The sequence below is a fragment of the Manacus candei genome, unplaced genomic scaffold, assembly GCF_025592945.1.
Source record: "Manacus candei isolate 608988 ecotype Guabito, Panama unplaced genomic scaffold, ASM2559294v1 h1tg000023l, whole genome shotgun sequence".
Classification (NCBI taxonomy): Eukaryota; Metazoa; Chordata; class Aves; order Passeriformes; family Pipridae; genus Manacus; species Manacus candei.
Genome location: NW_026138071.1, coordinates 10,064,562 through 10,088,383, shown reverse-complemented (window position 1 = coordinate 10,088,383; position 23,822 = coordinate 10,064,562). Strand labels below are relative to the sequence as shown.

Sequence of the window (23,822 nt, the reverse complement as noted above, 5' to 3'; positions counted from 1 at the left end):
TCTTAATAATAGTATCTTTTCCATATAGTGGACTACATGTTGTAGGACACGAGAGTGCTGCCTTCAGAATGTACTGTAACATAAATATATTAAGAGATGTAGAGAGTTTTCCTTTTATGCTGTTTTGGTTTTTTTTTAAAGTGAAACTTATTTAGTGATTGGTCTTTGCATTCAAGAGTACACTGGCTACTCACTGAGATGGGGAAAGGTATCAAGATAATTAAAAGTGGAAATCAGCATAGATGAGAATATGTGAAAGCAGATTGTGACTGAAATGTCAATAAATATTACAACACAGTAGAATTGGTTATACTGTTATTTTATTACTGTATAGAGGTAAATACTGTGGAGCTGGTAGGATTTGTTTGAATTATTTTAATAATAAAAAGAAAAATTTTGGGAGGAAAAATATCACTATTTCCTCCCATATCTATTCTATATTAAGTACACTGGCACTGCAATTTGGGTTCATACTGCATAGTACAGTATTTCTGTTTATACTAATCCAGTAAATCTGCTTGGAGAATACACAGTTAGGGTTCTTTGCATAATGCAAGGGAGGTAAAAAAAGTAACTAATTTACTTTTTTCAAGGTACATATAAAAAACTCTTTTGGGCTTGATGTTTATTGGTCTTCTTTTTTTTTCTTTGTGGATAAAGTGTGGTTCATTCCTGTTTTGAGAATTGTTAGTTTGTCAGTATGGAATCATATATATAAATACATAATTGACTTTTAATTTTTATCCATTTATTTCAGAAGAAAATCTAAAGCACCACCTCCTCCTTCTGAAGCAACACTCACTGTTGTTTCTCCATTTGGTAGCATAGAGTCAACCAACCTCATCATGGAACAGAAAGAGAATGTAATCGATAAAGATATTGAACTATCAGTGGTCCTGCCAGGAGATGTGATCAAGTACACTACAGTTAATGGGAGGTACGTTACACAGAATTTTTGTTTAATTTTTTTTTCTTTCTCTAGTTTACTTCAACCTTCATCCAGGTTTTAATCACTTGGTAAAACACTTGAGTTAAGTGAACCTGAGAATAAAGCACATCCAAAGAAGAGCAGTGAAGCTTATGAAGGGTCTAGATCACAGGTCGTATGAGGAGTGGCTGAGGGAGCTGGGGTTGTTTAGCCTGGAAAAAAGGTTCAGGGGGGAACCTTTTCTCTCTCTACAACTACCTGAAAGGAGGTTATAGTGAGGTTGTAGTCATTCTCTGCTTCCAAGCAACAAATGATAGGATAAGAAGAAATGGCCTCAGGTTGTGCCAGAGGAGGTTTAGACTGGATATTAGGAAAAATTAGCTTAGGGTAAGGATTATCAAGCATTTGAACAGGTGGCTCAGAAGTGGTTGAGTCACCGTCCCTGGAGGTATTTAAAAGACATGAAGATATGGTACTTAAGGACATGGTTTAGTGGTGGACTTCATAGTGCTGGGTTAATGACTGGATTAAAGATCTTTTTCAAATGAAACGATTCTGTTATTCTATTATGATTTTGGATAGATATGGAAACATTTTCTTTATACATTTATCTACCATTTGGGAAGAATGTTTTTTTGAGATTCAGAAGTTCTGTGTGGCACCTCTCAGGATGTGTAGCCATAAATGTTGTTTTTTCTGGTCACTACAAATCTCTATAAAATACTGTTTTGTATGATGCACTGAATTTTCCCAGATAAGACATTTACTGTAAGGTTGAAATCATAAATCCTGTTGTGTTAATTATCATAGCAGGTCTACTAACGAGGCTGCTGTTCAAGGCTGTGTATGGACTACAGCAACTCAGATGCTAGTTCGTTGCAATCCTAAGATGTAATAAGCAAACCTGTTTGTGTATTGTGCTTGTGTTAGTGTATCACCCGTGTCTTTGATACTGAAAGCAAGAAGATTGATTTACTTACTTATTCATTCAAACCAGGTGATGTAAATGTGTGGTTATACCTACTGCACTTCTTAATGAGAGATAAAGTCTGGCTGGAGTCTGTTTGTACACTGTGTCATTTGCTAGAGTTCATGAGGTCATTGCTTAGGTATCAAATGTGAGCTTGTTCACCAGAGCTGCAGTGGATGAACTTCTTTGGTTTTTTTTTTTACACCTCCCCTTGACTCTGTGTGGTTTTCAGGATAACTTATATCTGAGATTTTATTTACCAGAAGAAATTTTCTGAAATAATTAGAGACTACCTGATGCTTTATGGTGTTCTTGCCAGCATGTTTACAAGGAATGTTGGAGTCTGGAAATACAGTACCTTCCTTTGATTTTAAAATTTCTTAAAGGTGAGACGCCATGTGTACACTGTCAGGAACTTCTCTTTCTTCTTTTCTCTCCCTTTGTCCACACTGATGAGTACTGTGGCCTTCCCTCATGCTTTGCTCAGAACAAAGTGCTGGAAAGGAGTGTTGCATGTATCTTCACTTGGTCAGATTACATTGTGTATAATTACTCAGTGTTCAAGACAGGCCTCACAGGCTTATCAGGAAGTGCATATGTTTCCCAATCAGTTTTATTATCCCGCAGTTACAGGGATTTTTCAATCCAGATACTGGATGTGATTGAGTTCATGAATCTCTCTCTTGGAAATAAGAGCCAATATTAGCACTGCTAAGCTCACTCGGAATGAGAGGAGATACTATGCAGCACCTGCAGTCCACTGTGAAACACATTTCAAACTATCGTTTAGTCTAGCTTTGCTCTCTCTTGGTAGTCATATTTTGTGAACAAATAGGCAAGATCCCTCTAGAAATGACATAAACAGACAAATTGGTACTTTGTCTCTTTCCTGTTCATAACTGGAGATGAGCAGCTTCAAATGTCCTGAGGAGAGAATATCTTTTAAATCTCATACTAGAAAAAGCAAAATGGTGAGTTTTCACTGCCATTTGTTCAAATTCTATAGTCCACTAGAAGAAACTTCTCTGTTTTAGATAAAGTTGGGTTGGTTTGCTCCCTCTGCTTTAGCATAGTGGATAGCATGAGCTATGCTGCACAAAGCAAGGTGTTACAGAGATCAAAATCCTGAGTATGTATGAGTAAGCAAAAGAGGATCGGAATGAAATTCAGAAGGAATTTTAGAGAAAAAGATTACAAGACAGAAGAATATTGATTCTTGTGTTGATGTCAAAAAACTAAAGTGAAAGACTGAGAAAAAGAAGGAGAACTGAAATAACTCATCCCTGGTTCTGAAACTTGAGGCACGGGTGGATTCTCTTACTTAAACCTCAGCGCCAATTTATACTTTGTAGTAGTTTGCAACAGGGATTCAGTTCAGCTCTTCAAAATCTGACAGTGATGTGTGCACTCTCCTAACATCAGAATTCCTGGAGGGGGATCCGGGCAAACAGTTATCTCAAAAGAATGACCAACCTCCCCCCCTCAAACATGGTAAGAGCAATGAGTGGGAGGAAGTGAAGGTACACTGTTCTGAGACAGGAATAGAGAAATGAGTGAAGTTGTTTGTTTGTTTTTTTTTTTTAATTGGAATGTTTTCCAGAGTGATTTTACAGCATATGACTGAAGAATTTTCAACAGCCAAAGAAGAAAAAAAACAAACCAACTTAAAAACTATTTTTTTTTTTTAGCAGCCTAATCATTTTAATTTAGTTTTTTTGTTTCCCACAGGGAAGAAATGCAGAGTTTGAGAAAGTTTTCTTGAAATTGGGTGATTAGTTTCAGTTGTATGTATCAGTAAATTAACTTGGCAATTTCAAGAGCCAATATGATAGTGACATTCATTAATTTGGAGACAGTGTGTCAAACATTGTTTTGCAGGGTAGTGTGTTCAGGACTTCAGTTTCAGATGCCTTTTAGAGAGACCTTAGCTTTGCTGAATTTGTTTTATATGAGTCTTTTGTGAGTTTTCATTTGATCCATTCTGGAGTATTTTCAGTCATTAATAAACTGTTGGTTTACTCTGTATAGCTACCTACTGAATAACAAGCTTTGTGGTGTTGCCCTACTTTTCTAAACCTATTGTACTTAAATTTATTTGTAACAAATTCTGGGAGTTTTGGTGGGTTTTCTTGTTCTCCGTAACAACAAATGTCTTTTTCTCTTTAGCGAATAGGATTAGTAAATATTTTTTTCAAGGAAGACCATGAAGCCACAGTAATTAAGTAATTGCAGATCTATAGCAAGCCACAGTGTGTGTAGGTTTCTTCTCTCTTTTTTTTAATATTCCATCCCTACCTAGGAATACTTTTGGTGATTATTGACAATTTTCTTTGTTCAGTGGTGCTTAGTGCAAGTTTCATGATGGAAAGGCTTTGTTCCTAAAGTTTGATTGTATCAGAATCTTAACTTCTTTTTTTTTTTTTTTTTTTAAGTAGCAAGTTTCTAGCCCTTGTTTTTGGAGAGGAGTGTGGAAGTTTGATGCAATTTTTCCTTTAAACACTTGGTTCAGTATTTGAAGGTACACCTTATACTGTTGATCACAAACATAACATGGTTTGATACATTCTGGTAAAGGTTCATCCTTTAACTGTGTTATGTAATGAGAGGCTGCTTTTAGACACTTTTTATTGATATTTAGCCAGGTAGGAATAACCAGAGGAAAACAGATGAGAGATGAAGGGGTGCAGGAATATGTAAATATATTTAAAATCAGAGATTTCCAGAACTTAAGTAACTTAATGAAGTTAAGTTGAAAATAAGCATTTTACTGAAATTAGATAAAGCAGGACAAAGAGATGATGTAGTCTGAGGCAGCTGATGTCCACTGTCTGGCATTTTACTAAATATTAATTATGGAAGCTGTTAAATTTACTGTAATAGATGTATTCTCCTATCTACAATCCTTGAAGGTTTTAGCAAAAATAGTTTTACAAGTTTTGGAGGATGTGATTACAAGAAAAGCTTGATTTTTTTACCACTGTTGGAATACCTTTCTAAAGCAGTCATTGAAGACTTCTTGGGCTCCACTGGAGGATGGGGGTACTTAAAGTCCATCATCTTCCAGTCAAGCAGGTCATTTCTGGAAGTACCAATGGAAATTAAACTTGCACTAAATCACTGTTCTCATGTACTAATTTGCATGTACCTGTCTTGTTTGTGAGCAGCTGTTTTCTCACTTATCATTCTGTCACTTCTTGTGTCACTGGTTAATGTGAGGGCTTACCCCTGTCACTGTGGTGAATTTCTATAGGATGACTTTTTGTGATCTTTGCTTGGGAGTTCTCACACTGGTCATCTTTGGTGTTCTTACTGTTCTCCAATAACTGAAGAGCAGCTTTTAAAGCTAGTCAGTGTATAAAAATGCACCAGAAAAAAAGTAATGGGTAGCTTATTGGATATGCTGATAACCAGAAAGGTCACTGCAGAAGTAGTATCTGCAGTCACCTCTGGCTCTCTCCTCCCTGGCCGTGCCCAGCCCCCAGTGAGATGGGGGAATGATATGATTTGCATTTGCAGCCCTTTTTTAGGGTGGGATGGATGTATTTGTTTTATTAGGGATTAGAAGTACAAGAAATAGAGGAGTTCCTCCTTCTTTCTTCTAGCAGGAGATGAATTGAAATAAACTCTCTGGTTTAGTTATGTGAAGAGGGAGAAGTAGTTATTATTCTGCATTTGGCATGGTATTCCTCAGACTACTATATATATCATCCAAATGAAAGCATGGGAATATATGACATTCTTCTGTACCTCTTCAGACCATCTGATAACTACTTTTGATATGATTCCTGTATGTTTTGTTTTGTTTATTGTTCCTTCTACCTTTGTCTCCTGAGGCAAGTGTTCTTCTGCCCCTAAAGCAGGCCTTCCTCTGGAAAAAATATGTCTGTAGTATCTATATCTGTCAACTTCCAGTTTCCATCTTCTGGAAGTGCAGCATGTGCACCAGAGAGTCCAGCCCTGCTGCCACAGATGAGAAGACAGTTTGCTTAAGGAACACTTGGTCTTAAAGACGAAGTGAAAATAGGAATGATATTCTAGGATAAACTAAAGGGAGGAAAAATTCAGTGTTCACAGTAATTTCTAACATTGAGTCATTCTTAATTCTTTTTACAGAACTGTATAATAGAAAAAGTCTGTTTTAACTTTCTACTTAATAAACATATTCATATTCTTTGTTATCTAGAATTCTACTTGGCCTGAGTCCTCTTTGTAGAAGCTCTCTATTTCCACATTTGGCTATGCTACCAGGATACTTGCATCTGTTATGAGATTACATCTAGAGTTTAAGATTTCTGATAAAACCATACCAGCCAAACCCTGTATTAATTTTCTCATAGACACTTCAGCATTCTTTTCAACATACCGTTTCATTGCTTCACAGACTTTTAAATTATTTTCATAATATACTTGTAAGACAGAGCAGGTGATGGATTTCTGTTTGTAGCTGTAACTGAGAGATACAGAGAATTTAAAAAAGAAACTGTCCTTACAGATGGTTACCAACTCAAAAAAAATTATTGAGGAACGATCTGATAGTACTGTAACCTTTTTCAGTTGCTGTAACATGCAAAGTTAGTATACTGTCCTTACCTTTGGATTATTTAAACATTTATGACACTTCTTTTTAAAGTACAATTTAATACATTTATTTCAGTAGCAACTGGAAATGCTCAGCATGTCTTAATATGCCATTCTGCATGTTCTTCCTTGAGCAGTGTGAGAACAAGGACATAAAATTACTGACTACATATGACAAATTCAGTTTGCCGGGCTTCATTGTGGAAAGGACATCTGATGCATCACACAGAGCTTCTCAAGAAATTGTATCCACCCGCTGTATTGTCATTTAGCTTCTTTCCCTCTGTCTGTACTAAACACCTAGAGAATTTTAGGATCCCTAATGCAAAACCTCCTTAAAAAGGTGACTTCCTCAAACTTTATTTCTCCTGCTCCTTCCAAAAAGCTCATTCTCATCCCTTCATACAAGGGACTTTCTGAAAATAAAGTCCCTTGTAACTCTGAACAAATAAAAAAATTTCAAGCTTCAGGAGAGAACTGTTCTTAATGAATAGCAGGGCATTTATCACCACTGTTAAAGTTCCCACTAAATGTCAAATGAGGTGGCTAATCCACATGTCCCTGTTGACCTCAGGAAAACTTTGCTTCACACAAGCAAAAATTTCCCCCTTTGCTCAAGCACTTGGCATACTTTTATGCAAATTGGTCTTGTTTTCCTTTTAGTGGTTTTTTAGGAGTTGACTTTTTTCTTTTTAATTTTATTTTTTTAAATCTTGAAGATATTTAGAATTAGTGCCTGGCAGTAATTATTTAGTCATGGAAGAGAAGGGATGAACTAAATGAAATGTTTAGCAGCATGTTTTGTTATAACCTGCTTAATTGTCGCCTGTTGTGACAATTCCATATGTCTTTTACAGGAAGCCGATGATGGACTTGCTGGTCTTTCTCTGTGCACAGTATCATTTAAATCCATCAAGTTATACTATAGAGTTGGTATCAGCAGAAAGTAGCCAGATTAAATTCAAACCCAACACACCAGTGGGAATGCTTGAAGTGGAAAAGGTGATTTTAAAGCCAAAACAAATAGATAAGAAGAAACCTGCTCCAGTTATACCAGAGGTGAGAACTAAAGTTAAAGCAAATTGAGAAATTAGAGTCACTGTTGTATTCACATGTTGAGCTGGTAACTTGGCCTCTTGTTTCAGCTTTTTCTGTTGTCTCTCATTCTCTCACCTTGCAGCTCTGGGAAATGTTTTGCTCTATGTTCTTGATAACCTCCTCTTAGGTAAAATATATTTGAATTTGTTGCAGCAAATGTCTTTGCTGCCAAAAGAAGGAAATCTTACAATCTTATTTGAAATTCCCCATCCTACTGTCATTTTGAAAATTTCTGCAGATGAAGTGTGGCTGAATACAGCCTTCCACAGACTGAAAATCAACATCTTGTACAATCTGTCATGCTGTGATATATGTGCCCTTCTGACTGTATGTTCATTTTCCTGTACTCTCTTGTTACTTGGCTTTATTTATATATTCTTAAGAAGGCAGAAAGTTTTAGAAGTACTAAATCAACTTCTGGATGTTGCCTAAATCTTTCCTTCCATCTTTGTCCTTCTACTGTATAGAAGAATACTGTAATTTATCTAAAGCACTGAGCAGAGGGCCAGAAGTGCTCTTCTCCTGCGCTTTTACCTTCTTCCTACACATGTGTGCACACACTCACTCCTAGCTCATCACCAGACTTCTGCAGCTCTTAATATAACCTTACAGGGCACCTCACCCCAGGCATACCCTGCTGCCCAGGCACATGGCAGGTGCTAAAGGAGAAGCAGACTGCTTCACGTGTCTTTTCCTTGCATTTCAGGGAATAGCAAAATAGTTCTTAGTTTCTCATGCAATGATTCTGAACCTATAACATTGGTGAAGTTGGCCATAAGTGGAGTTCCTGTGGTTACTCTGAGGCTGTTAGAGAAATGCCAGTTCATTCAGAATTTGTGCTGCTATTTATTGGAATTTTCTTCTCTTTAGCAAACGGTAAGGGTAGTGATAAACTACAAGAAGACACAGAAGACAGTCGTAAGAGTTAGTCCACATTCACCCCTTCAAGAACTCATACCAATTATCTGTAGCAAATGTGAGTTTGATCCTTCACACACTCTGCTGTTGAAGAATTACCAGTCTCAAGAACCTCTTGATGTGACGAAATCTCTTAATGACCTTGGACTAAGAGAACTATATGCCATGGATATCAGTCGAGGTAAGATACTTTTCTAAATTGCAATTATATAAAAGATATTTGCTTAATATTTTAATAATGTATACGTTTAATTGGGGTTTTTTACTTATGAAGAAATTATTTTCTAGCAATTTAGTATATATTTCATTAGTCTTCCACAAACTTGAAACTGAGACAGGTTTACCTGGACTTTTGTTTTTGGAAGTGCTGTATAGAAATTTTATTTTCTAAGCAAGTGTTAAGTAGCAACAAAGGTAGCTGAGTACAAATCCTCACTAAAAGCAAAGCTTTTTTTTTTCTTCCCTCACACCTTCCCCAAAAAATGCAACAACATTCTGTTTCCCTTAACTCATAGACATAAGATCATGATAACCTAAAACGAATGGAAACATTAGAGAAAATTAGTTTTGCTTTAAAACTATTTAAAATTTTAAAAGTATTAGAATATTCTGATGGTGTTTATGTATATTTCTGAGTGCTGCTTGCTAATTTTATAGGTTGTGAAGGAATAATAATGGTCTTTTTAACTGTGGTCCAATGGGCACAATGAACTAACTTCCTAATCTTTGTACAGGCATTCCTAGTCCAGGTTTTAATTTCAGCTGGACAGCTCTGTTTTTCATGACAGATTTATTGTACTATGATTAAAAATTCTGTACAGTGTGGTTTGATCTGTTTTAGACATTTCTCACAGGAAATTGATTGACTCCGGGTTTTGACCACTACTGTATTTGTTTCACTTTATTTCTGCTCTAAACCCTGGGGGGTTTGTTGGGGTTTTGTTTGTGTCTTTACTCCTCTTTTTACCTAAATATGGTAACCTTACTCTTTGGTGATTACAGTTTTAAGAGTTCTCTCAGTTACTTCCTAAAGGTCAGAGTGACAGATTTGGGCAATATGTCCATTTTCTGTAGAGAAAACAAAAATGAAACATCTCTCTTCCCCAGTGGAAAACAAAGTATTTTAAGTTGTCTAAACATGTTACTTTGACTACATGTGCCCATAGTGCATTGTCTGGTTTGTTGTCTGGTTACCTACTGCTTTCATTTACAGACTGGCAAAGCTGCATTTTGCACAATATGACTTGTACCTCATTTGTATCAACAGCCAGAAATCCTTAGGATGGCATACAAGGACATATGTTGGCAATGCCCTATGAGGAAATTTAGATGTTCTTCAGTTCTTAATACGAAGTAGTTTCAGCATTTCAATTTTGCAGACAGGTTCAAAGTTCTGAATATTCAGTTATCTTTATAAAAGTAAATGGTGAGGTATACTTTTTATTTAATAGAATTTAAATTCAAATTTTATTTGATTAATATATTTTGATTTTACATTCCTCTTTGTCTTCCAAGTTTGGACTGCCTGACAATCCAAAACTTACAGAGCAAAATATTCTAAATACTGATTTTTCTCTTTGCTTCAGAAATATAATTGGAGCCTCTCTCCTTACAAACAAGATTCCAGTCTGTGTTGCATGTCTCCAGTTTCAAGTTCTTGAATAGCTCATAGCATTAGGCAGTAAAGATACACATCCTTTTATTTCAGCAAAATAGCCAGTTAATTTTTCCCTAATGTTGAAGGTTCAGCTTGGCTTTCTGTGTTTATAACTTGTAACTGCATCCTTGATTCAGATTCATATTTTCTGTCTTTCTTTTTGTCTTTCTGTAGCCACATCACCAGTTGATTTAAATTTACGGTCTTTGCAAGGTATGATTTACTGAAATAGGCGGTGAAACTGTAGCACTTACGTGACATTACCACCTGCTCCTATTGTAACATCTGCTTAACTGTGACACCAGTAATGTCTGTCCTATCTTAAATGCATATTTAAAATGATAGTGCAGAAATGGATATGCCCAGCTATATAAAAAGTATTTTTTTATAGTTTTATCCTAGATCAATTTATTACATTAAGGATCACATTTATATTGATACTTGTACCAGCTTTTCTGATTTCTGTTGCTCATTGCATTTGCGTTCAATGGGATTTCTTTAAGAAAGTTCATTCCAGTAAAAATTTAAAAAGAGACAACTATTACATTTACAAATCCTCTGCATGAATAAAACCCCGGATGAGCTCAGTTGGTGATAAAAACACCAAGGTTGTGGGCTTGATCCCCATATGGGCCATTTGCTTAAGAGTTGGACTCAGTGATGCTTGTGGGTCCTTTCCAACTTAGAATATTCTGTTATTCTCTGAAAAAAATGTAAGGAGGACAAATTCTGCAAACCACCAGAATGTGACTGCCACACAGTTAGTTAATGTGTGCAGGACCGATCGAGGCTTTGGGTGATCTTTCTCCATACTCACACCATGTGCAGGCTGGGGCCTGGGTTGTCCCACTTGACACTTTGCCAGGAATTTAGGCTGTCAGGAATGGAGGACTGAAAAGACTGTGCTCTTTTTCCCTTTTACAGCCTTTGTTGTATGAACCATAACATATGACAAGTGGGATGGGCTGGAGTAAGTGCTAGGGGTATTAAGAGCTACTGAAACTCATCTGACCTGAGTTCTGAGAAGGACAGGAGGAACATGGATGGTGGGAGATCTCTTCATTTTGAAGCACCTAGAAAAAATATTAGTATAGGTGATTTATGATGAGTTTTGTGTATCACTGCAGGAGGTTTATGACTCAGTGAAATAGGAAGAATCAGGAGAAATAATATCCACATGAAATAACATGTAGAACTCTTGTTTTCTATTTTAGACTCCTACCAATCTGAAAACATAGATGTTCTGAAGGAGAAAGAAAACAAAGGATTTTTCAGCTTTTTTCAACGAAACAAGAAGAAAAGAGACCAAGTAAGGTGTAACTTTGTATCAGCAAAATTTCTAGAAACATGTTCATATTGAACAATCAGTACTGTTGATTGTTTTCCAGAAAGTATATGCAACTTGGATTTCTTTTTATTTCCCGCACTTCAAGGCTGCCAGTGCCCCAGCAACTCCATTGATGAGCAAGCCAAGGCCAGCATCTATCACTAGATCTAACACTGTCAACAAGCAGTATGATTCAAACACTCTGCCATCAGAAATGCCGAAGAAACGGAGAGCTCCTTTGCCACCTATGCCAAACTCCCAGAGTGCTCCCCAGGAACTCTCACAAGCCCAAGTCAGACCTGCACCTGATATTGTGAAATCCAACAGCTTTGATAGGAATGCACAGGTTAGTTACATTTCCTTCACTTCTCTTCATAGGTATAGACATAATAATCCTGACAGCCCTGTTGTTAGTATATGATGAGGCTCAAAATAAATAGGAAATAAAAGTATATTTGCTTTTAAAAATTTTAGCTTGAAAATAACTATAGAAATTGAAAGATGCATTGCTTTTAAACTTCAGATCCAAAATAGCTGCTGTATTTTGAAAAGGTAAAACCAACTTCTTGTATAAGTTGGTCTTGTAAGCACCTTTTTGTTCTTTTGTTCTCATATACTTACATGTGAGAACATTATCTTGCTTTATCATATCTAGTAATTGATGTTGTGATATTTCTATTAATTTTTAATGTTTTAGTTACATGGGATAATAAGTAGTTTGTTCTTTACATTGCTAGAAAAAGGTGGGCATCTTGAGGAGCAGTCTAAACATTGTTGTGCTCCCAACAAGTCAAAGTAAGGTTTTTATTTTAATCAAATAGGGCTGTATTTTATTGAAGCTATGAGATGTGGGCTACATATTTAAGTAACCTATATATCCCATGACTTGAAGAAATTCTGCCAATAGATTTGGTGGAATTGAGGCATTAACTGTTATCCTGGCATTGCGCAAGGTTAACATTTTTTTGATTTTTTTTTTTAATTTATTTTATATTTTGCTGTAAATACAGTTAAAGGTTGTTTTTTGATGTGAGGTTATTGGCATGCTACAAAAATTAAATGCAGAACTAAAATACAAGTCTGAGGGATTAATTTTGAGTTAGACTTGGAGACAAATTTCAGACTGTGACTTCCTTTATCTTTATACAATGATTTAGTCTTTCACTGATGCACAGAACCACAAGAGAGCACTGTTTAACAGAAGTTCTGTCTTTGTGTATTGTGTCTTGCTGAAAAGCTTTATCATTTATCATTTGAAGAAGACAAAGGTTTCTTTCTGAATTTTAATAAAAGGAACCTGGGGGAGAGAATAAAATAATGATCTTTTTTTACCTCACTATGTTTGTCTTTTAATTGAATTCAAATTTTTTGAAAATAATTTATTAATGTCAACATGTTTTAAATGATTAATATCCTATTATGTCTGAAAGTAACGTATGACTGCTTGACTGTCACTCAAAAAATTGCTTAGATTTATTATTTTGTACTGACATTTCTTACTCATCTGAAGTGATTTGGCTGAAGTTGAATAGCTCACAAAGAGAGGACAGAACAAATTATATTTTTGTGCAGATTTTCTGTTTTGTACTACTTTGTGCAGCCCCCTTAGGAAATGCATGCCAAAGACTTCTAAGGTGACTTCTGTTTCATTCTGACTTGATTGCACAGTGATTTATCAGAAAACACAGAGCTTGGGATTTAAATGTGCTCTGTGTTTTGAATTAATTCAAATAAAATATTTTGTCTTTTAGTATCCACTTTCCAGTAAATATCATCTAATTAATGAATTTGGACTGAATGGTACATATTGCTCAACTTGTTAAGGGAACTCTTGAGAGGGATCCTATAAGATACTTCCTTGGAGAATAAAGCTGCTCCTTGAAAGAGTGCTGAGACATTTCCAGAGACCTTTCTGCAGCACAAGAGTGGTCCATTTACACAACCCTAACCCTAAAAAAATTTAAATCTCCAGTCTACCTATTGGAAAAGAAAGGGAAGGGAGACGATGGGAGAATAGGGAAAGGATGGGAACCAGCTAAACAATAAAGTACTTCTGAAAAGATTTTTTTTAGCCACTGTCACAGAATAGCTTAGTTAGGATTTCTGGGAGGGATGAGTTCCATGCTTGAAAAATTAAGCCAGAACCTTTCTTGCCTTCAACTTCATGGTCAACCCTTTAAAGGAAAAGTTGGGCAGTGATGCAGTGAGTACGATGGACATCAGGGAGGTTTTGAGTAGAGTCAGGGCTACCTCGGAGAAGACAATGCTCAGGACTACCTGTACTGAAGTTTGCATGAGAATCATTTGCTATTATTCTGAGATGTTTCAGAATTGGTGGTTAAATGTTGCATGCATCCACTTTTCAGTACATCAAATACATAACCTTGTCCCTTTATTGTATTTGCCTCTGTACCAGCAAGGATGCAGATAAATCCTAGGTGATAATAGTAATATCGTGTGTTTGGACAGAATATCACCAGCTGAGTTGCTCCAAATAAATTCTGTATGTACTTTCTTTCCAATAGATCAGAGGTATATTACTTCCTCTGTAGTACTTTGTCTAAGCTTAATTATTTTGGGAAGCTTAAGTCATGTAATAGAAACTGAGAGCATGAATACACTCAATGTAGGAGCAAATACATTTTTTTGCTCTTGCACCTTGGACATCCATTTGCCTGCATACTTGTACAAAGGGGAGAAAGAAATACTAGCAATATGGCTAGCAATGTGCTTTGATATCCCTACATGATACAGTTGCCTGTATGTCCTCTGTTAAACTAAGATATGTATGGAGCAAAAGAGGTAGGTACTGGTGGTATGTGAGGTAAGGTTTCCAGCACACTGAAATGCTCTGCTACTCCTATATTCTTTCCCAAATACTTACGTTTTCTTCTATTCCAGCTGCAAAATTATTATGGCTTAAATACCTTTACTTGTTTTTTGAATTGCTAAGAAGGGCAAGGCACCACGTCTGCCACTGCTTACAGAGGCTAGAACTTGGGAAGCACTGATATGTACAAGTCTCTGCTTGGGGTAGTGTGGCATTTGGTGCCAAATTTGTCTGTACATATTTGAGACTAAAAAGTTTCATATTCACCCTTGCTTGTTCCAGGATGAGGAGGGTGTACAGTGTTAAAAGTAGAACTCTGGCATATGTTGTGGAAGTTATGACAGTGTTCACTGGTGTTTCTGCACAAGCATAGTTAATTAGTTTAATGATTCTAAAAAGAATTTTAATTTAAATGTAACTGATAAAGCATTGGTTATCATTGGCAGTTGGTATGACACATGAATACCCAGATGTATATATTCCACAACTTTGTCAGATATGTCTTAATAACATTATTTTAATTTTTTTCCATCTGCTTGAAGTACTATTTTCACATTACAGCCTTTGTTAGGATTTGAAAGCTCTTAATATTCATATGTTGAATAATTCCTGAGAAAATCTGTTCAGCACTCGAACCTCAACTGGAACATTTAGTTCTTTCTTGAAATCTCTCTTTGCAAGTCGTTTGTTTCTTTGGATGCAAAGGGCAGTAGAAAGGCTTATAAAAATCTTCTAGTAGCATTTGTGCTCTTATGCTGAGAACATTATTCCCTCCCCCCCCCCCCCCACTCATTCTGTGCAGAAGGGAACTCTGGTGACATCTGTTTGGCTGAGCGAGTGTGCGCAGAGCTCTGAGCCAGCCGAGTCAGCTGAGGGAGCCTGTGTGAAGCAGACGAGGGTGAGACCTTTGAGCAGAGAAACGTGTCTTTGTGCAGAACAGAGGGGCTGCAGCCAGCAGCTACCAGAGAGGAGACAAATAGAACTGCCCAAACGCAAGGAGGAAGTACCTTAGCAAAAAAAAACCCCTCATTTGGGGAAATGATATTGTATTTGACATCATCTCCTGAATAAATTCAAAGGCTGAATATTAATTGTTTTTCCTTTTTAAGAACTATTTGGGAACTGTGAATACGAAACTATAAAAGTGTAAAGTGATTTTTGTTGTGTGACATTTTAATCAAGAAACTGACTTGTTTAAAGACTATTCAAGCATGCAAGTATTTTTAATTAGGAGTAAAGTATGTCCCTATCCTCTGGTGTTCTTAAAAGAACATTTCACCTTGTGCTTTGTCTTTTTTCTCTTTAAAGCCCTGATTCTGCTTTGCTGTAAAAGGTTTGAGTTGCTTGCTTTGGCAAGTGATTGTTTTTTTTGGAGTGATATCTGGAGGAATTGTGCGAATGTTGTGGACAGTGTTGCTCCTTACAGTGCAGTAAAATATCTATGGATCTCTCATACCTGGTATCAAGATGGGACAAATCAAATGACCGAGCGTGCCCAGGGTGGCTCAGAGGATAGTTTTCATCATTCCAGTTTATTCATTCAAGTATTCTATTGAGATCTAACAGGAGCTGCCAAACACTGCCTGACAGACATCTTGTGCCAGTATCTTTTCTCTTGTGAATAATTTTCTTTATAGATTTGATTGTGTACAATCAAATACTCTAGCTTTTGCTCTTTAATATCCTGCTTACTGTAGGATATGTATTTGTTCAGTGGTAGCTTTCTAAATATTAGCATCTTATTCCATGGAAATTAACACTGTCAACAGTTCTCTTGTCTGTGATGCTTTCAAAAGGATTGCCAGTGAAACAAGAATTTGTAGGTGTTTTTATACCATCTCTGTTCCTCGATATTGTGCTTTGTGAAGTGGGCTAGTTAATTGAAGCACAGAGAAATTCTCTGAAGATGAAACCCCATCCAGTAGCTGTGTGGATCCTTCTAGCCAGAAATGAGTGTTACTGCTGAATTTTATCATATTGTTGAGTAGAAAGTGATAGAGATTAGAATTACTACAGAAAAAGACAGCTGTGTCTAGTGCAAAATGCATTCCTTTATTGCTGGGAATCCTGAACATTGTCATTGTAATAGATGTGGATATAGAAGGTTTCTTCAGCATAGGGCAAATTGCAATTAAGAATGGCAAACAAATTTACAACCACTGTCTTTGAGACAGAATGTGTTTTTAAAACAACTTAATATGCAGTTGGGCTGCTATATCATAAAAATATAAGGTCTTTAACAGGTATCCTTTGTCCGTTTTTAATGGTTTTGATTATTTATGAATTAAGAACTTTTTTACTTTTGCTACAATAGAGAGGACATTACTACACTACAACATCAGTAGGTACTATAATTATTGTTTTGCAACTTATTAAAATTTAACTTTGATAAGTATTATAAGACGGTTGTACTTCCCAATATGAGTTTTGAAATTGGGCATTCCAAAAATTTCTATGAAAGTTCAAGTATTTCAAAGAGGGAAATAAATTTCTAATAATTGAGTATACAGCCCAGTTAGGACTGCTGTTGAAGGAATGGAGAAGGAAACATTGCATTCTGTCATTGCAGTGGGGTGTAGGTGAAGCTACTTTCTACAATGATTTTAGCTACTTTTAGAAAAGAATTTTTTTGGATTTGTAGAATAGCCTATGGGCATAAAAGAATTCAAGTTCTCATTTATACTAAATGTAACAACTGATTTTCTTTCACTGATCTATGTTGCACCTCTGTGAATATATTCAATTACTGTAGAAATTTTTTTTTTTTTTTAAACAACTCCTTGGAGGAATTAAGATGAAAAACATAATACGTTTGATAATAGATATATATTCTCTCTTTCCCAAATGTATATTATAAATACTTCTGGAGAATAATTACTAAAGCTATTTTGCTGTTTTTCATTGATTGCTAATAATCTTCCTCCCCTGTCTCCCTTCCCAGGCCCCTCCAGGATTAGTACGGAAAGGTTCCCTGCCGCTCAGTGACACTGCTTCCGTGAACTCCTCTCTAAGGAGGATGAAGCGCAAGGCACCCTCACCACCCTCCAGAGCACCAGAAGATCAAAGTGAAAGCAGTAATGAGCCTGGTAATCTTTTTTGCTGTTTAATTGGAAGGCAACAGAAAGTATAGCTGTTTGGCTAAACATTAAAGCAATGCCACCTTAGGAGACAAGAATTTCAAGTTAAAATATGAGTGCCAAACCTCTTCATGTGGTAAGGAGCTGGTTTATGGGACTGGCTCACGTAGTGTGGGTGAACTGGCACAGGAAGGACACAGGAGCAACCACAGAACTGCAGATGTAAAGGGTAAATTAATTTTTGTTTCCTCACCAACAGGGGAAACCTCAAAGCCACACCTGGGCAGAGGCACCCGAGCAGGGACGCAGAGCTCGGTCTGTGCGAGGGGACTGACAAACCTACTGTTTTCCCTCTGTGTCAGGGGTTTGCACAGGAGGAGTTTACCAACCACTGTGCTTTGATCTTTCCCACAGCAGGGCAGGGATCTCCAGCATGTTCGATAAGGTGCCTTGTGAATCTATCGCAGGCCTATGTTATCTAAACGCAGGTGTTCTGCTTGTCAAACACACAAGACTAAACAACAATTAGTATCATATATGTGGTTTTTTGCACCCCTGCTGCAAATCACTTGAGCGTGTTTACAGTCCTCCTCACCAGTCTTCTGTTATTTTCCCACAAGTGTGAGAAAGGCAGGTATTTAGAGCACGCAGATCAGGAAAACACAGACAATGTCAAATTAATTATAGTTCGGTTAAGTATAGAATTGTGTTTGTGTTGTTCAGATGGACTGCTTGGGGTGGGGAGAAAAGATTAGCTTCTCTGTGTCAGAGAGGGTATAACAGGAAATGGACTGACAAGAAAAATCTTAGAGATAAGTTTTATATTTTTTTTTGTGATTCTTCTGTTTGATCAAAAATTCAATTCTCTGGTTCAAAAATACCAAAGAGTTGAGATTAAAATATCTGGAAAATGTGACATTGTGCAATAGTTACTTAAAAGAAGATGTATTTCTTGAAGAACTCAGTAGTCTGTAAGACCATAATCTAACCATTTATCTAGAACTTTTGTTGGTGCAGAAATTGAGAGGAAATAAAAAGAGGTCGTTGCTTCACTTTTTGCAGTAATGGAGACAACAGAATCGGCCTCCACTCAAGTGGAAGGAAGAACCACCGAAATGCAGCCTGAAACAGGTTGGTTCTTTTTCCAAAAACATTGACAAAATCTACTTCATAGCAAGTTATGATAATTCATAGCAATAAATTACTATAGTGCAGATGTGTAATAAGAATAGAACTAATTTTAATTCTTCAGATCAATTAACTTTTCCCTTGAAGTACAAATATGGCTTTCTAAAATAAAGATGTTTTACTTTTAATGTCTACAGAAACACATACAATATATTTTGTACTGGTATCTGTGCTTTACATTTAATAAACTAAACATTATCCCTGTTTTTCCACCTCCCTCACAAGTTGTAGAGAAGAACTAGACATAATTTATATGATTTTTTTGTACCTCATAACAAATCTTCCAAAAGCTAAAGCCCAGTCTTGGTTTTAGAACCCTGCCTTATGCTGCCCTTGACCTGTGTAACCTGGGGCAGGAGCAAATCTGCACCCACCTTTTGGTTGTCATCTGAACAGCCTTTGAAAACATAAGTTTTAAATATAAACTGAATGCATAAATAACTGTTCGTACATTATTTGTTGGGTGTTATGGAAAAAATGTGATAAAGTATAGCTGTTTAAAATACAATTATTTAGCTGCTGAACATAATGCTTTTTTAATTTAGGCAGTTTGTGCTGTGAAGTACTTTTGTTTGTAAGCACCAGACTGTAGGGTTCAGGTACTGGGTACAGCATCTAAAAGTCTTCTAAAATTTTTAAAAACTTTTAGAATAATCAGTACCAGTGCAGTTTGGAAAAATCACTCTTCAGTGCATTACACTAAGAATGAAATCTATAAATGCTAAGCCTGTAGAGTGCCACTGGCATTATATGAGGATAAACACTCAGTTTCTGTGCTAGTTCTCCAGCTGTTTTATTCAGGATACCAGTGTACCAGTCAAATTGGTTGGACCAAGAAAACACAAATGTACCACAAAAGCTGAAAAAGTCACCTGCTAGGATGCTAGGTCTCTGGCAAAGGATAAAAAATGAAGATCAGTAATCAGTAAAGTTGGACTTGGTTTGTGTTTAGGGCAATTTATTTAAATTGTCAGAAAAGACATTAAATAGAAAGAATAGATAACGTAATATGTGAGAGTATGAACCTATACTGTGCAGTCTGAGGCTGAAGATGTAATGAAGCTGTAACCTTTCCTTTTCCTAGTTGTAGCAGATGAAGGAGAGTAATCAATTCTAAGTGAGTTATGTTTATTATGTTTATTATTTCTTAATTTTCTGTGTTGGAAACTGTTTATCTACATGCAATGGGTCTAAGACGATAAGCAAGGTTATCATACTGTGATTTAAAATTAAGTTTTTTGGTTTTCTTGTACTTTTTTCTACCTTAAGATTATAAATCTGTGCTAGAATTTCTGCAGTTCCTGTCACTGTAATGTTCCAGTGCTATGTAAATAAACAGCCCTGACCTTCATAGTAATGGCTGTTTGTTTTTCCGTAGATTTAGGAACATCTACTTGAGGCATTCGAGTTCTGTAATTAAATATTCCAATTTAAGCTGTAATGGAAAGAAATAGAAAAATGTAGTTATCTTCACTGGGCTTAAACAGTCTGTGTTGAGCCCTAGGATTTACCTCTGCAGTTAGTGATAGGCGTCATTCTCTAGTTCTCCTGCTGTCTTCATGCAAAGGCCTTTGCTGAACACTTAACGTAGTGCAGTTTTTTTAAATGTAGATACAAGTCACATAGCACAGTTTCATTGCCTCTTTTTTCTTTTTATCATGGGATACTGCTGCTCTCTGGTGGCATCTCTGAAACTGTCCTGAGGCCTATGTATAAAGGGTCCTTTTAGCAAAGCCCCTCCTGCTGTAAAAGCCATATTAACCTGTGGCACAATCAGCTGCAGTACACTTGTCCCGTGCCTGGTCTGAAAATTATACACAGTTGCATATTGTTTTAAATGGATAAAGTAGTTCAATATCTCTTTAATTGTCAAGTTGGACATAATTTTAACTTTACAAAAAGCCTGCAGTTCCTTCCATTTGGATTAATACTGCTTTAATTGTTGGGCTTCTGGGAAGCATTGTGAGCTTTTGTTTGGCTGTGACTGGCATTCCAAAGTAGTTCTCTTATCCATTGCTACTTCTGCAAATAAGCAAAAAAAAAAAACTAAGCTGCAAATACAGTATTACCTTCTGCCCTAAAATGAACCATTACAAATATTCAGTTTGGTGTCTATTAGCTATGCACTATTTAGACACATATACATTAAGTGAAGCTATATAATATGGAATAGGCTGTTGTGAAATGACAGCTTTCCCATGGTGTAAAAAGCCTGTATCTTGACAAAAATAGTTTGAAGGCACACATCTACTAGAATAAACCTTGACAGATAATTAATTAGAACATTTGGGATTATAAACAACAGTTCTCTTTCTCCATTATGACTTTTGTTCCCCTTCCCAAAATTTAATTCATGCTTAGTCTTTTTTTTTTTCCAGGGAAGAAGGGAAAATGGTGTTAAAAAATATTTTGAAATTACAGATTTTTAAATAACTTTCCATCAAACAAATCCCTTGCTATAATCCTATTGGTTACAGTATCTCTTAAGAACCTTGTTAAGGGCTATGGAGTCAAGAGCAGATTTGCATGATGTAGTCAGGCTTTCCGGCTTCGGTGCTTATGAGCATAACAGCTCACAGAGCAGCAGCAGCCTGTTCTCTGCAAGGCAAAGAGTGTTCTTACTACTCAAAGGAGACTTGCAGTTGGTATGTCAGTCATCTCATCAGGTATATTGTCAGTGTCACAGTGGAGGCTTTAACAATGTTGTTTTAGGGCTAATTAAAACCCAATGACAAACGTTCAGAGAGGACAAACTATATGCAGATACAAATGCAATATATATTGCATATGAAACTACATATAGAGTGTATAAGCAATAAGGCAACAGTGTGTAACCAGTATTGCTGTAAGTTCTTCCTAGCGATATGTTGCATATAAAAGCTGAGGGTTTGGAAACAAGTCAAAATCTGAACTGCTCCCCTGGGGGAATTAACTGCATGATGTATGTGAAGGATGGTGGTTAAATGTTATTTGTGTATCAAATGCATTCAGACTTTATTCTGCTGCAGCAGTGGTGACCCAGGCCTGGAATGAGATCCAGTAATAGATGAAAACCCACTAGCAAGCCAGGCTGATCTAATACCGGCAAATGAAGTAGAGCACTTTGGAAAAAGTGTGAGGGTTGGTTTTGTTTGGTATTATCCATTTGTAGGTCAGGTTAGTCCACTCCAAAGCTTGGAAGTGTTTCTAGCACAGCAAAGAACAGAATTTCATATAGTAGGAATGTCAGGAATGTCTCCTACCAACCCAAGCAAAGTTTCCATCCCATGAGTATAGATACAACTGAGCCTTTGTTACACTCCTCTCCAGAGGGAAAGCAGCAGAGAGATGACAACAGTGCCTGGGCACAAAGCCATAGCAACTTGAGAATGCTTCCATTTCTCTTGTCAAAAGTCCTGGCTGTGCTTTGTTTGTATAATTCAGGTTTCCATAGAGTATTTAGACTGAAAATTATAGTCTTTGTTCCTGTGGGTGGTGATGGCTCAGGCCCATGGCATAATAGTTCTCACCAGCGAAGGAGACAGTATTCCTGAGAGCCAGTTATGGGCTGTGGAATAGTCTCAGCAGGTTTGATGTTTGCTCACCTTCTCTTATGCTTTGTTGTGCATTCTGATATATATATATTTATTGCTGCACACATAAAGTGATGCTGCCATCAATAAAATGATCTCCTTAAGTATGAGACTGCTGGGTATGACTTTTCCCTAGGTGGAGATGAAAGGGGTTGTCAGCAGGTAAGAGGGAGAAAAGGCCCTCGTGACTAGTAAATTCTTAGGAGTCCCTGTAATACCAGTGTGGCATATTTGTATGTATCTGTGTTGAAACCACATGGAAGGAGCTCACGTGCACCACTTTACAGTCCTGCCTTTCTTTCCCTGGGGATCTAAATCACCTCTGCATTCAGCACTATGGCGCATGTTGATCACATTGCTTAATGTGTAACTACAAAGCATTATTACAAAAACGCAATATAATACCAAGAATTAAATGGTGAAGTGTTTGGCTTTTGTAGTTGCTCTGCAACAGTGAATGAGTAACTTTGGTATTACTGACCTCTTAATTAATGACCCTATTGGGAAAATCAAAGTTTCTGTTCTGTACTGAGCCTTTCTTCAATATAGACTGTCCTCTTATTACTTTTCTATAACAGTGTACTTCTCAAGAAGTACTGGGATCTTAGCCACTACAAAAAAAAGTCAGTCTAAGATTTTTTTGTACTCTGGGATGTGCGACTTTCCAGTATTCCTTGCTTTTTGTTTCGATTGTTGGCTTGGTTCACACTTGGAAATTTACTGATACTACTTAGAAAAGTTTGAAACATAACTGCCCAAGTGCAAAGCCTGTACCTGACAAGTATCAGTGCACCCAAAGCTGACAGGTCAGGCAAAACACACTCAGTTGTTCCCGTTAGTCTTCCACAGCACCATATTGCACTATATGGATGGAATTACTATCTTTGTATATAGAATGCAAGTTTAAAAGCCAAGAGGTTTACTGAATGGTGTACTTGCTAATATTTGATAAATGTGAATCATCATCTTGTGACAGGAATACATTGCTGGCAGGCAAGTAAAGCTAGTGATGGTTAATCCTTCCGGAAATCAAAATAGGTGCATTTATTAGTCCAACTTCAAGTACGCTGATTTACGTGTGTCCTAATCCAGTAACTAAACCTTTTCGTTTAACTGTGCTCTGGCTGCAAAATGTCAGTATTTTTATGGATTAACACTTTTCTATGAATTTTTTTTCCTACTGTAACATGAGACGCTGCACAAGACACTTCCAACTATGTTTTAATACACTTAGGATGGTTATGGGAAATTTTTGATAGTGACGATGAAACTTGTTCAAACCATGGGCAACACTGATATTTGGGTTGCTCTTTAGTTCTTCAACATTCCTACTCTATTATAGAGAAACTATGTGTTTTAAAACTCACTGGAGAGGTAATAGAAGTACAAGAAATCTGGGGAAATGAAACTGTCTGCCCCCATGAAATTTGGGATTATGAGAATGTTAAATATATTTTCATGTATCTTAATCCAGTACTTGGGTTAAGCAAGGAAAATGTTATACAATAGTTACAGATGCAAAACCGGATGTGTAAAAAGAGAAAATTGGAAAGAGCCAGAGAATACTGTGAAGTTGAAAGTCTGAATGGGTCTCTCTTTTTTTTTCTTCTTTTTTTCCCCTCCTTCTTTTTTTTTTTATCTTACCTGAATTATGAAAAAAGTCAATTTTCCCTCTTCAA

At 36.6% G+C, this 23,822-nt stretch overlaps 1 protein-coding gene across 12 annotated transcripts in view; it reads left to right on the top strand.

Annotated features, from left to right (window-relative positions):
• Positions 1 to 23,822, top strand: part of COBLL1 (cordon-bleu WH2 repeat protein like 1) — a 75,827-nt gene that overhangs the window by 41,704 nt on the left and 10,301 nt on the right. For 7 of the 12 annotated variants that reach the window (XM_051787246.1, XM_051787247.1, XM_051787254.1 and 4 more), the window contains 8 exons: positions 758 to 937; positions 7,334 to 7,535; positions 8,445 to 8,673; positions 10,324 to 10,362; positions 11,364 to 11,458; positions 11,583 to 11,822; positions 17,248 to 17,392; positions 18,446 to 18,514. In XM_051787246.1, the coding sequence (XP_051643206.1) occupies positions 758 to 937; positions 7,334 to 7,535; positions 8,445 to 8,673; positions 10,324 to 10,362; positions 11,364 to 11,458; positions 11,583 to 11,822; positions 17,248 to 17,392; positions 18,446 to 18,514 (1,199 nt within the window). The remainder of the gene's footprint in view (positions 1 to 757; positions 938 to 7,333; positions 7,536 to 8,444; positions 8,674 to 10,323; positions 10,363 to 11,363; positions 11,459 to 11,582; positions 11,823 to 17,247; positions 17,393 to 18,445; positions 18,515 to 23,822) is intronic. The other 5 variants (XM_051787258.1, XM_051787249.1, XM_051787257.1 and 2 more) reach the window with 2 other exon arrangements.